The sequence below is a fragment of the Euwallacea similis genome, chromosome 25 (genome assembly GCF_039881205.1).
Source record: "Euwallacea similis isolate ESF13 chromosome 25, ESF131.1, whole genome shotgun sequence".
Classification (NCBI taxonomy): Eukaryota; Metazoa; Arthropoda; class Insecta; order Coleoptera; family Curculionidae; genus Euwallacea; species Euwallacea similis.
This window is the reverse complement of record NC_089633.1, coordinates 2,492,366-2,504,161: the sequence shown is the minus strand read 5'-3', so window position 1 is coordinate 2,504,161 and position 11,796 is coordinate 2,492,366. Positions and strand designations below refer to the sequence as shown.

At 35.6% G+C, this 11,796-nt stretch overlaps 2 protein-coding genes across 2 annotated transcripts; one reads left to right on the top strand and one right to left on the bottom strand.

Moving 5' to 3' along the window:
* The first annotated feature begins 776 nt into the window (after positions 1–776).
* On the top strand, positions 777–7,895 carry Hacl (2-hydroxyacyl-CoA lyase). The gene is made up of 9 exons (XM_066402199.1): positions 777–933; positions 3,594–3,735; positions 3,952–4,109; positions 4,167–4,481; positions 6,142–6,326; positions 6,533–6,746; positions 6,796–6,981; positions 7,075–7,310; positions 7,362–7,895. Exons 1-9 carry the CDS (start codon positions 883–885, stop codon positions 7,579–7,581), a joined length of 1,707 nt encoding a protein of 568 aa, XP_066258296.1. The 5' UTR covers positions 777–882; the 3' UTR covers positions 7,582–7,895.
* LOC136416834 (sialin-like) lies at positions 7,717–11,460 on the bottom strand. Its single transcript, XM_066402200.1, has 9 exons — positions 11,325–11,460; positions 11,047–11,264; positions 10,754–10,990; positions 10,544–10,700; positions 10,335–10,483; positions 9,707–9,850; positions 9,523–9,652; positions 7,910–8,154; positions 7,717–7,854 (listed from the first exon to the last, which is right to left on the bottom strand). The coding sequence occupies exons 1-9, from the start codon at positions 11,326–11,328 to the stop codon at positions 7,717–7,719; spliced, it is 1,422 nt and encodes a 473-aa protein (XP_066258297.1). The 5' UTR covers positions 11,329–11,460.
* Between the last annotated feature and the right edge of the window lie 336 nt (positions 11,461–11,796).

Genomic DNA, 11,796 nt, shown 5'->3' with positions numbered 1-11,796 from the left:
ATGGTTAATTAATATTATCTGAAAATGATAGAGGGTTTGGTTGTAAATTTCTTCTAAGATGGGCGGGAGAAAACGATAAAGGGTTGTTTTTGAATCCCTTTAGCATAGGAAAAATGGTAAAAGTTTAGATAACCGTAGGAAAAACGTTGGAATGTCGCTTATCAATTCTCTTAGGAAAAAGGGGGATGCGCTTAGGAGTGGCTATGACGAGTATATCGCGGATTCATTCAGGACTTGGTTCTTGAAAAGTGAAGGAGTGTTTCAGAAACTTGCGTTATCTTATTTCTAAGACCATACAAAATCTTACATATACACATAACATTATTTTGATATTTTTCATCGATTCTGAAAGTTATGCAGGTAAAAGTTAGACCACCCTTTATATGCAAAATTATCTAAAATTTTTGGGTGCACGAATATTATTCGAAGAATTTATGAACCAAATTCTATACATTTGTGACATTTTTTCACTCACAAACATGCCTACATCTCTGTCACGTTCCAAACAAAATGGATTTTTGATACTTTGACCGCATTTTAATATTCTTTGAAGAGCCTATTATTTAACTATGTATTCAAAGTGAGATAACAAAAATTTACATTATCTATATTTCAGTACATTCATTATCATTCTATTATATTATATGCGTTCTTTAAACTTTTAATCAACCTTGTTGATAACTATAACACTGATTAATGTAAAAGAAAAATTATTGTGAGATAATTTATTAACTAAGTGCAAGGGAATTAGTGTGAGTATTTGCGATAGGGTCTTTGCGCAGTTTAAAGCATTTGATCTCACATAACCTTAAGTCAAAAAAACATCCATAGTGATAGTAAGTTAGTCAGTGTCAAACGAAAATACAAAAATTCCACGAGAGAATGGGAGAGATTGATGGAAATACAGTGTTGGCTGAAGCCCTAAAAGCCCAGGTAAGCAGATATTAATGCTACAATGAACACTAAAACTTACAAAAATCAAGAAGAAATAGGAAATAAGGTTATAATTTTTTGATGCAATAGTGAAACATAGAGGATAGTCCAAGACTGTATTGTTACGGTGTTGCTTGTTATGGTTAACAATATTAATTTTCTGGCTCATTCTGGCTCTCAGTATGAACTTCTGCCTTTAGGAAGATTTGAATATAGGTACTCTCGTACTCATAGGTTAACAAATTACTTGCGAAATTGATTTTTTAGAAGTAATGATGAACACATCATCACAAAATATTTTGAAAAATACCGAAGTCTCGCCTATTTATTGGTGGCATAGGCAACTCTGCAATGATAAACTGGGTGACGTCAAATTACTCGATCAGATGTGGTGCCACCTGCAGTCCAAGGCTTTAATACGTTATTTTTCATCTCTGCAGATTACTTTGAAGTTGATTCTCACTCTGTGTTACGTTTTCGTCCCATAGATATCCGTTCGGTAAAAATTTAGTAAATTATTGAACCTTTCCGTTTACATGAATGTAAAGGTTAAACTCTATCGGATAGGACGCAAGGAGTGTAAATTGGAAAACGCACAATTTTTTATAAATTGCAAGGGGATATGCCACGAAAATTTACCTTTGATGTCGTTTCCCTATCTTTTTGACTTGTACAAGAGGGAGATGACTAGTGTTTTGTCCAAAAAGAAGGCTCAAAAATGGTTTGGTTGATCCGGCTTATTGGATTCATAGACTCAAGATAATCGTGGACAGGATAATAATGTTCGGATCACCTTAAAGTCGCACACTGTTTTCTGGCCAAAGTGAATCAACAACCCGTTTAATGATAACAATTTATTGATTACACTACTGACTTGAACAATATCGATATGTATGAGCACAATTAAGACAAAGTTGACATTGAGCCACTACATGATACTAGTGGTTCAACTAAGTCTCTGTGACAAACAATATAAGAAAAAGACGACTTAAACGTAATGGCAAAATCGGGAAATGAGAGAGACCAGAATGCGATCGATTTACGAGTAATGAGAAAAAGACATCCTGACCGCTTCACTCAGTTCTTGAGTACCAAAAACTGAAGATCCCAGGCATAGACATATTCCTACTCGGAACCCATTGTCGGTAAACTTGCTACCTATCACTTTAAAGCGTAACATTTAGGGAAAGAGCTAGATTGGCCCTTTACTGGTTTATTGCAGTCACGCCGACTTTGCGAAACGTGCTTACACCTAAATTGAAAGTTCCACTAAGGAAAAGTGGCGGAAATTCTAATGTTCAAGAACCTCCTTATTGGAACATAATAGTGCTGCAATCTAGTCATACCGGAAATATTACTAAAACAGATGATAGCACTCGTATATGAGCGTAATATAGCGTTTAGACATAAACCTATAAACAACAAAAACCCACAACTAACAATTAATACATTGGTCTTACAAGACCCAAGTCTCTTTTTTCTCTAGCTTAAAAGCTAGAGAAAAAAAATAAACATTTCATGACTCAACTCTACTTTTTTTGCAAAAAAAGGAAATAAACAGTGCAAGCGATTCGTGTCATTAAAGTGGATCATGCGACAATTATTGACGAAATATTAATAGCCCTCGTGAGGCAAAATCATAAGCTATACAATTTAAAATGTACTCTTATAGACAAAATTATGAAAATTTTATGTGACGTGTAATACGCCCTTAGGTATATTGATTCAAAATTAATACATTTTTGCCGCATTTGAAGATCTGTACGCATCTTGGTTAGAATAACATTTTATTTGTAATAATTAAAATTCTATGATTTCTTCATTTCGTTCTAACTTACTACTTCTTTTATTGTCCTTATTATGCCCGGATTTTAATTTTTGTGGCTCATTTAGAAGAAGCAAACGTTCACATTACAGAATAAATTTAGTTTAAGCCGATAACACTATTACAAATAAAGTTATTAAAGCCTAAATTTGGAATTTTATGAAACTTGTGAAAAATTATAAAAAAAATCACATCTCGAAAACTGTAAGGTTTTATATAGAGGTAAATTAGGTTAAATCGGTTCCAAGTGACTTCCCCCATCACCCAAAAAAATTTGGTCAAACCGTCTACCAAACACCTTGTATAGTGTATACATATACTCGTACTTGGTCTTGGCATTAGTATCTCTACAATTGTAGTGTTTTCCTAATATTGAACAATTTATGGAACCTGTGCTGGGACACTCGAAAATATTTACAAAGTGTTGTATCGTCAACTATAATTTTGAAAATAAACTTACATATTCACTTTTTTCTTTTTCCTCGTTTTTCCTCGCCCAGAAACGCAGCGACAATTATTAAATTACAAAAAAATTGGGGTGGTACTTAGCCCTTTCATTAACCATAATAGTGCTTTCCAATAGATGATTGGTACTATGGAGAGTGGTTATTTATTGTACACACAGTGTTTAATATTATGAGAGCTAGTATTTTGGGAATAGCTGGAGAAATGGGAAAAAGTGGATGGAAAAAGAAAATAGGGAAAACTTGCGCCATTAACTACCAAAAAAATTTTATTTTTCAAGTTAGGTATTTTACTTTATTTTCGGAGGGAAAAAATTAATCTAAATCAACTATAATTTTTCCTTCAAGATAATGTTCAAAATGCTTTTCAGGGCATCGAATTCGTTTTTGGAATCATTGGATACCCTGTTATAGAGCTTAGTATGGCTCTTCAAACAGCGGATATTCATTTCATAGGTATGAGGAATGAACAAGCTGCGTGCTATGCTGCACAAGCTATGGGATATTTAACAGGTAATTCCAATCTGAGTTTTAAGATCTAATAAAATGTGCGCAGGGTGGTCCATGGAAAATGTTAGGAAGACATGACCGCCGAATAAAGATATTGTCGAAAAAACTGGTACATCTCAGGATTCTTTATAAGGGGGTAGGGGCAAGATAGCCTAAACGTCACCCTCCTACGCAGGAGTGGCATTGCTTGCTAATAGGCAAATTGTACTTCTCTTTCAGGGACTCCTGGGGCTGTCCTTGTAGTTTCAGGTCCAGGTTTGCTCCATACTTTCGGCGGTCTAGCTAACGCTCAAATAAACTGCTGGCCAGTATTGGTCATCGGGGGCTCGGCTCCTCAAGACCACGAAGGAATAGGAGGATTTCAAGAATGTACCCAGGTAACAACAGCCGTATCCACGACTTCAAAGTTCTGAATATCTTCAACCTCTTTTCAGGTAGAACTTGCTCGTCCTTACTGCAAATACTCGGCCAGACCCGGAAGTATCTCTCTGATTCCCCTCCATGTTGAGAAAGCTGTAAGATTGGCTAAAAATGGAAGGCCTGGTGCTGCATATCTGGATTTCCCGGCCAATATATTGTCAGGAAAGATTGATTCCAGCAAAATTCCAGCTCAGTATGGTCCTACCGAGATTCCACTAATATATCCTGATCCAAAGAAAATCGAAGAGGCTGTTAAAGTGTTAATTAACGCTAAGAGACCTTTGGTGATTGTTGGTAAAGGGGCTGCATATGCCAGAGCTGAAAATGAGGTATCCAAATATGAGTTTGGAAAAATATGACCTGCTCGAACTTAAAAATGTATAAAGACATCTAAATTTTTCGAAGACTTATAACTTTTTTCTTTTTTGAAAATCTCTGCCTTTTGAAACTCAAATGTGACCAATTCCAGATCAAAATTTGAAAGTTTCGAAATTTTTTTCTTTTTTTTTTGCTTTTAATTAATTAGCATGGGCGTTGAGGGTATTCCGATTTTTTTCTCGGAAAAATCTGTTTAAATTGAAATTTTAATTTATTGAATTGCCTCACGATTCTTTTAACGTCACATTGAAGATTCAAGCGGGGCAGTCGCCGAATTCTTTTTTTGGTTTACTAACATTTCTATGTCAAGTTTATTAAAATTTTAGAACATACGAGTATGATTCCAGAAGTACCTGACCTAACACTTAAAGAAAAAAAAATTATGGAAAATATTACACTGTTTCTCAACATAGTCTCCTTTGAAATTGATAATTTTCAGTGATGTTCTACAGCTCCTGTACTCTGTTTATAGTAAGAAGTTTCGAATGTTTAAAAGTAGGCATCAACCTCAGACTCCACCTCTTCATTATTAGCAAATCTCTTTCCACTGAGCCATTTTTTCAAGTTTGGTAATAGGAAATAATCTGAGGGGGCTAAATCTGGCAAGTAGGGTGGGTGAGGAAAAGTTTGAAAGCAAATAGATTAATTTTGGCTATCGCAATGACAAGAATGTGGGCTGATCTGTTGTTTTGATGAAACGAGACTTTCTTTTTCGTCAAACTCGATCGCTTTTTCCTAATTTCTTCGCTCAAACGCTAGAATAAAATTGTATAATATTGTCTGTTTATTGTTTTTCGGTGTTTTTTCCTTTAGAGATGGTCGATGAAAATTATCTCACGCGCATTCCAAAAAACTGATGCCATCATCTTTCCTCTAAATGGAACGGTTTTCGCCTTCTTTAGAGTCGCTTTTCCCCTTTAAGTTCATTGTTTTGATTACTTTTTCGTGTCAGGTGTGAAACCTATTCATCCATGATTATGACTCGATGCAAAAACTCGACTTTATTCCTGCGAAACTTTGCCAAACATTTCCTTTTTGTTCAATTGTGAGTAATTGTGACACTCATCTTGCTCACGATATTCTCATATCCAATTGTTTAATCAAAAGGTTATGTAGAGTACTTTTTGAAATGCCTAGCACGTCTGCTAACTCGCGCAATTTTAGCCGACGGTCTTCCGGTACATTTTTGTGGACTTTGACCATAATTTTTGGAGTGGTCACTTCATTGGGTTGACCACTGTTTGACCACTATTCATCTTGAGAGCTCGAACGACCGCATTTTAACTTTACCACCCAATATTTTACAGTTGTTAACGAAGGACCAGATTCCCCTAGAATAGAATCTAACTATGTTTTGATGTTAGATGGACCTTTCAAATTAAAGTATTGAATTATGTATCGATAACGAAATTTTTTTCATGTTCACAAAATCTCAAAAAACGTTTCCTAAAAACTATTCCAAAACAAACGTGATTTAGATATAAGCTTTTTAAGGTTATGTTTTTGTAATTTATGCAAATTTTTAACAAAGGAATCGCCATCTATATATCTGGTCGGGTACTCCTGGGACTATTCTCGCAGTTTTTTAACGTTTAGTATTATTGCGAATAGGTCAATGAACTTATAAGCTCAACCAACCTGCCATTTCTCGCGACTCCAATGGGTAAAGGAGTAGTGTCAGACACATCTGATAAATGCATCCAACCAGCCAGATCATTAGCTCTGCTCAAAGCTGATGTTATTCTGCTATTGGGTGCCAGATTGAACTGGATTCTGCATTTTGGACGTCCTAACAGGTACTACTTGCATATACCTCTTACGACCCAATTGTTAATATGCTTCCAACTATAACTGCAACACTAATTTTCATGGAAATGCTGAAACGGAGGCTAGATAGAGAATATCATCAGATTCTTGGTTTCTATAAAAATTAGCTTCACCTTAAAGTTGACTGCACATTAGTAAATTGTCCCTTTTTGATATATGAAAAACGACTTTCCAGGTATGCTCCTGACGTGAAAGTTATTCAGATTGACATCACCCCTGAAGAGTTGCACAATAGCGTAAAAGCGGAAGTTGCTATACAAAGCGATATAAAGCCTGCTGTAAGACAATTAGTCAATGGACTGAAGAAGACAAACTTTCTGTTTTCTGGTAAGAAAGAATGGTGGACTACCTTGAGGACCAAGTGTGAAAATAATATAAGAGGAGTTGAGGTAAATTCGAAAAATTGTTTTTTTTTTGTCTTCATTTTGAGTTTACAAGGCTATGTCTAAAGATGAAAAATTGCCTTTGAGCTATTATCCAGTGTTTAAAAACCTTTATGAGAGCTTACCTGAGAACTGCATAATTGTTAGTGAGGGAGCTAATACCATGGACATAGGGCGAACCATGTTACTGAATAAATTGCCGAGGCATAGGCTTGATGCGGGAACCTTTGGTACCATGGGGGTAAGAAACTCTTCTTATCTCCTAAAAGATTTTTTTTACTTTAACCCAGACTTTGCTAATTAACATGTTATAAGTAAGTTTCTGAACTTGTAGGTTGGTTTAGGATTTGGCATTGCTGCCGCCCTTTATTGCAGACATTACGAGCCCAGCAAAAGGGTAATTTGTGTTGAAGGAGACTCTGCATTCGGGTTTTCAGGAATGGAAGTCGAAACCATGGCCAGATACAAATTACCCGTAATAATTGTTATAGTCAACAATTCTGGCATTTACACTGGCATGGACCCAGAAGTGTTCAAAGATGTTCAGGAAAGTGGCGATGTAACCAAAGTGTCAGTTGAGAAATTTTTGAAATTTTTGCGTTTTTAATACTGCCTTTGCAGGACACACCCTGGATGTCTTTCATCTTCCACGCGTTACGATAACATGATGGGATTATTTGAAAGGAAAGGCTACTTTGTGAAGACGGTACCAGAGCTAAAATCAGCTATAACAAAGGCTTTAAAGATTCAAGATGGACCGACCATTATTAATGTTATCATCGATCCTACTGCAGATCGGAAACCTCAGACCTTCACATGGCTTACAGAGTCAAAGTTGTAAATTGGATGTATTATAATCGAAGTACCATGGTTTTGTTATATTTTCTTATTTTAGTAGTAAGTTTAAATGGGGATAAAATAAATAAATATTTTTCTTATATTTTTCAATTCAGGAAGGATTAGTTGAATAAATGATTTAACTTTCTTCTTCAGTTGTTCGTTTCTCGTTCCATGGCTGAATGTCAGCGGTTCCAAATATAATAAAAAACAATCCGCAGCTGCAATACATGATACCTCCAAGAGCGAAGACTGTCCTCCAAGCAGTGCTATTGTTCTGAAATTGCTATTCAATTACACTTTATAACTTAAAATATTTTTTTAATTTTTACACCAAATGTTGTGATAAGAGCTCCAGTTACCGATGGTACAATAAATCCAGTGGTTCCTCCGATGAAACTGATAATTCCGAAAATGGTTCCAGCGAAATTGGGAGATAAATCTGTAGGGACAGCTAAGTTGGTGATCACTGTAGCACCGTTGATTGACATACTGAGTGTAAGCAATGTTACGACAACAGCAGCATTGCATTTTGCAAGTCCTATCATACCCATTAAGATCCCTGGGATGACATGGGCTGAAATGTAATTTTTGATATAGGTAACGTTGATGCAGTTGTTTTAGTTGGATGATTGCCGTTTATGCCAAATATGTTCTTAAACGATGGATAATTTAAACAGTGTGATATATGGTCGTTGCGCAGAGTTTTGGGTCAAGATTGAACGTTTTTTTTAAATTATAATTATTAAGGCCACTTTCAAATCAATGGCAAACTACTTAAAATGAGTTTCATCAGATTAGGAATATCAGGCCAAAATTTTATATTTTCCCAACACTAATAGAGCTTGTGATATCCAGAATCATAGGATTTGGAAATTTTGCAAAATTTCATAACCTTTTAGATTAAAATTGAAGGAATTCAGAGGCGTTCTCGTGAAATTAAAAATATGCACAAACATTGAGATCCAAAACAGAATTAAAAAGTCTGTATTTGTTTAACATTCTGAGAGACGCCCTGTGATTCGAAAAAAAATGTATTTCTAAATTGTGAGAGGTTTCGCCATTTTTTAAAATTATAATGATCACTGTTAATTCCCTGGATAGATTGTATGGATAGTAGCTCAGTAAGCTTCAAGCTTCCATTACTCTATCCAGGATGTCCACTTAACAGCTCCTGGAACACCTAAGAGTTTATTAAGGATTTCGTGAAAAAATCAATTATGAGGATGTATATGAGGTTAATAATGATGAATTTTAAAACTAGTGACAACCCTACGGGGTGTCACAAAAAAATGGGGTGTCATAAAGCATATTTTTTTAAATGGAGCCATCTGCATTTTTTCCACGTGACGGATTCCTCTTCTGAGCCTGTATTAATTCCTAGATTTTTTAACTCGGAATGCAGTGACTCGAAGCTATGAAATTTTAAAAGATATTTTAGACATTTGCAGTGCTTCATAAAACAAGTCATATCGCAGTTAGCTTAAGTCAGATTTTGAAAATTTTAGAATGGATAGGCATGTAAGATCTTTTTAGCAGGCACGAACACTTATTGAGCCAAAAATACATACAGAGTGTTCGTAATAACAACTTTAATTTTCACCTTTTCAATTTCAATTTTCTTGAGTTCTTCAGATGAGATGGTGGGTTTTCTATTACGTGGGACGAAAGAAAATTCAATTTTCTTTATTTTGGTATAAAATAATGTCATATTTATCTTAAACTTAAATGAAATTGTTAAGTATTTTAGGAAAACCTGCATTCATGGTTAAGTGCCTGAGTGTTTATTATGCGTTAGTATTTCTTGGAACCTCTCACGAATTGGTCAGAAAATACCTTCGAATTTCCGGATCATCAATATTTGACGAAATTGTGTTTCGATTGTCGGGCTTTGAATTATCTCCTCGAAAGTACTTGGGTCTATAATATCTTAAAAAATACGTACATAGTAATATAAAAGACTTGATAATAACAATTCTCCTAAATTGCCTCTTTAAGTAATCCCCAAGGAATCCAAACCCAAGTCCCATGAAAACCCTGACCAGATGAGGGAGAGATGATAATATTCCTGAGTTCTGGAGCAAAATTATTGTATCAATTTTTAAAAAAAATTGAAAGTCAGTACTTGCCTTGATGTCGAAACCAATGTACTCCTTCATGAATTTTGGTACCGCGGTAATCTGGACATATAGCCCCCATAGGTTCCCAAAATGCAGAATGCAGAGAGCCCAGAACGCGAAAGATTTGAATATGGCTTTGTATGGAGGGATCGACTACAGAAAATTATAGGCACTAAATTTAGAAAATACACAATTATTCATTGCACATAGTCACACGCCCCTTTACGATTTTTATTTTTTTTTAAATGTATGAAGTTCAAAAATTGGCGGTTAAGTAAATTTTCACAAATGAGTAACAAAAAACAATTATCTGCTCAGAGTCGAATTTCTGAGATGACCAACGTACCATTTTCTAAATCCTATTGTGTAATTCTAAATGTTCTAGAATTGATTTAATATATTTTTATCTTGTGAGAAATACAAAAAATGTTAACAAAGCGACAGAAAAATGAAACATTTTTACCAACCGAGTATGTAATACATGTTCATATTCTGTAATACGACGTTCAATAAGAAAGATAATTAGGAATAGGTAAATCTTAACTTAAAAAATGAGTTTCGATTGCATGTAATTCTGTGTATTTTCTACTTCTTCACCCATAAAGTAAAAGAGAAGTAGTCTTTCGAAATCCCTTACTTTCGCCCTGGACACTGTTCCTTCCTGCGATTCCCTAATATACTTCAATTCTTCATCGGTGATCCAGGCGTGTTGCTCTGGGCTATCGAACATCAATAAACCAAATATGATGCAGAATATTACAATTTGAAAGGACATAACGTGAAAACCTGTAAGTAACAAATAATACTGCAATACAATAACGTGGCCCAAACCATGTATGAACTTACCCCATGGCCACTTGTAATATCGTGTTACAATACTACCAATCAGCCAAGTCCAGCAAGTACCCAAATTATTCCCCATCATACAAGCCAGAAACTTGCTTCTTTCCTGAGGTGGGGCCCATCTACCAACAACACACTGCAGAGCTGGGTATATGAATGCCTTAGGTAAAAATCGCTCTATTATACTTGGGGCAAATCTTAGTAGAATCTTACCCCACAAACACCAATAAAAAATCTGGCGCCAAATAGAGCACCCCAATGAAAAGAGGTAAGCCAAACACCTATGCTGTTTAAAGCTCCAGAAAGAGCTGTTGCTACAATTATAGTCAAATAGGGCCCTACCCATTCGGCCACGACTCCTCCTGGTAAGCAACACGTAAGGTATCCGTAGAAATATGCTCCCAAGATTAGGCCTTGCACATTTTGGTTCCATTGATATTTGGTTCCCGTCTAATATTAAAAGATACCTAAGTGTCTTGATTTTAAAAATTGTCACTTCAGCTTACATCTTCTTCTGATTTAGCCTTGGTAGAGATATTGGTACTGGTCTTTATTTCATTTGTGTCGCACCCGACTACTTGGGATTTGTTTCCTGAGAATACCATAGCTGGTAAGCTCACTGACATGTTGCTTCTAGTCGTGTAATTTATGAAAGTTGTGAAGAAGATCATGGCCATTATTATGTAGCGGGCAGGAATTTTTTGGCAGCATGTTTTGCAGCAACCTCAAGTTTTCGGGTAGCTAGTGAATCTCTGAATTTTTTTACGGTTTGGATAGTACTTACCCATGGCTGATTTTGCAGCAGATTACGAAATAAATTAAGAAATATTATAACTTAAATTTCGTTGTCAAATGCCATTTAATGGTAAGGTTAAATTGATAGAGGAAATTGGTGCTGATGGAAGGTGAGCGTGATATAATCACAGGTATGTATTTGGCATTAAGACTCCTTCTATACAGGGTGGCGCACGGAAAAATTTTTACTCTTGTGTAAACTAATAAATGAAAATATGCTAAGACACATAAACCTTAGTATTCGGGGGAACATATTTTTTAAATATTTACACCAGAGTCCATCGGATTGGAGCAGAGGGGTTACGGCGACCGTGACCCCCCTGCTTTAATCCCTACGAAAGGGTGACTGTCATCTTTAAAATTTTAAATAAACAGTAAAGGGGGGAGGGCGTGATTTTAAAGGGAATTAACTTCCCTTTGCTATGAGACCTCTCTCGTTGGAATTGATTGAGTAGTTCATG

Bases quoted from the DNA above. Each gene is read 5' to 3' on its own strand.
- Hacl (XM_066402199.1), top strand. From the start codon at position 883: ATGGGAGAGATTGATGGAAATACAGTGTTGGCTGAAGCCCTAAAAGCC. The intron at 3,736-3,951 runs GTAATTCCAATC...CTTCTCTTTCAG, and splicing joins AGCTATGGGATATTTAACAG to GGACTCCTGGGGCTGTCCTT. The intron at 6,982-7,074 runs GTAAGAAACTCT...CTGAACTTGTAG, and splicing joins GAACCTTTGGTACCATGGGG to GTTGGTTTAGGATTTGGCAT.
- LOC136416834 (XM_066402200.1), bottom strand. The intron at 9,851-10,334 runs GTAAGGGATTTC...AATTTTCTGTAG, and splicing joins GAACAGTGTCCAGGGCGAAA to TCGATCCCTCCATACAAAGC. The intron at 7,855-7,909 runs GTAAAAATTAAA...TAGCAATTTCAG, and splicing joins CTCTTATCACAACATTTGGT to AACAATAGCACTGCTTGGAG.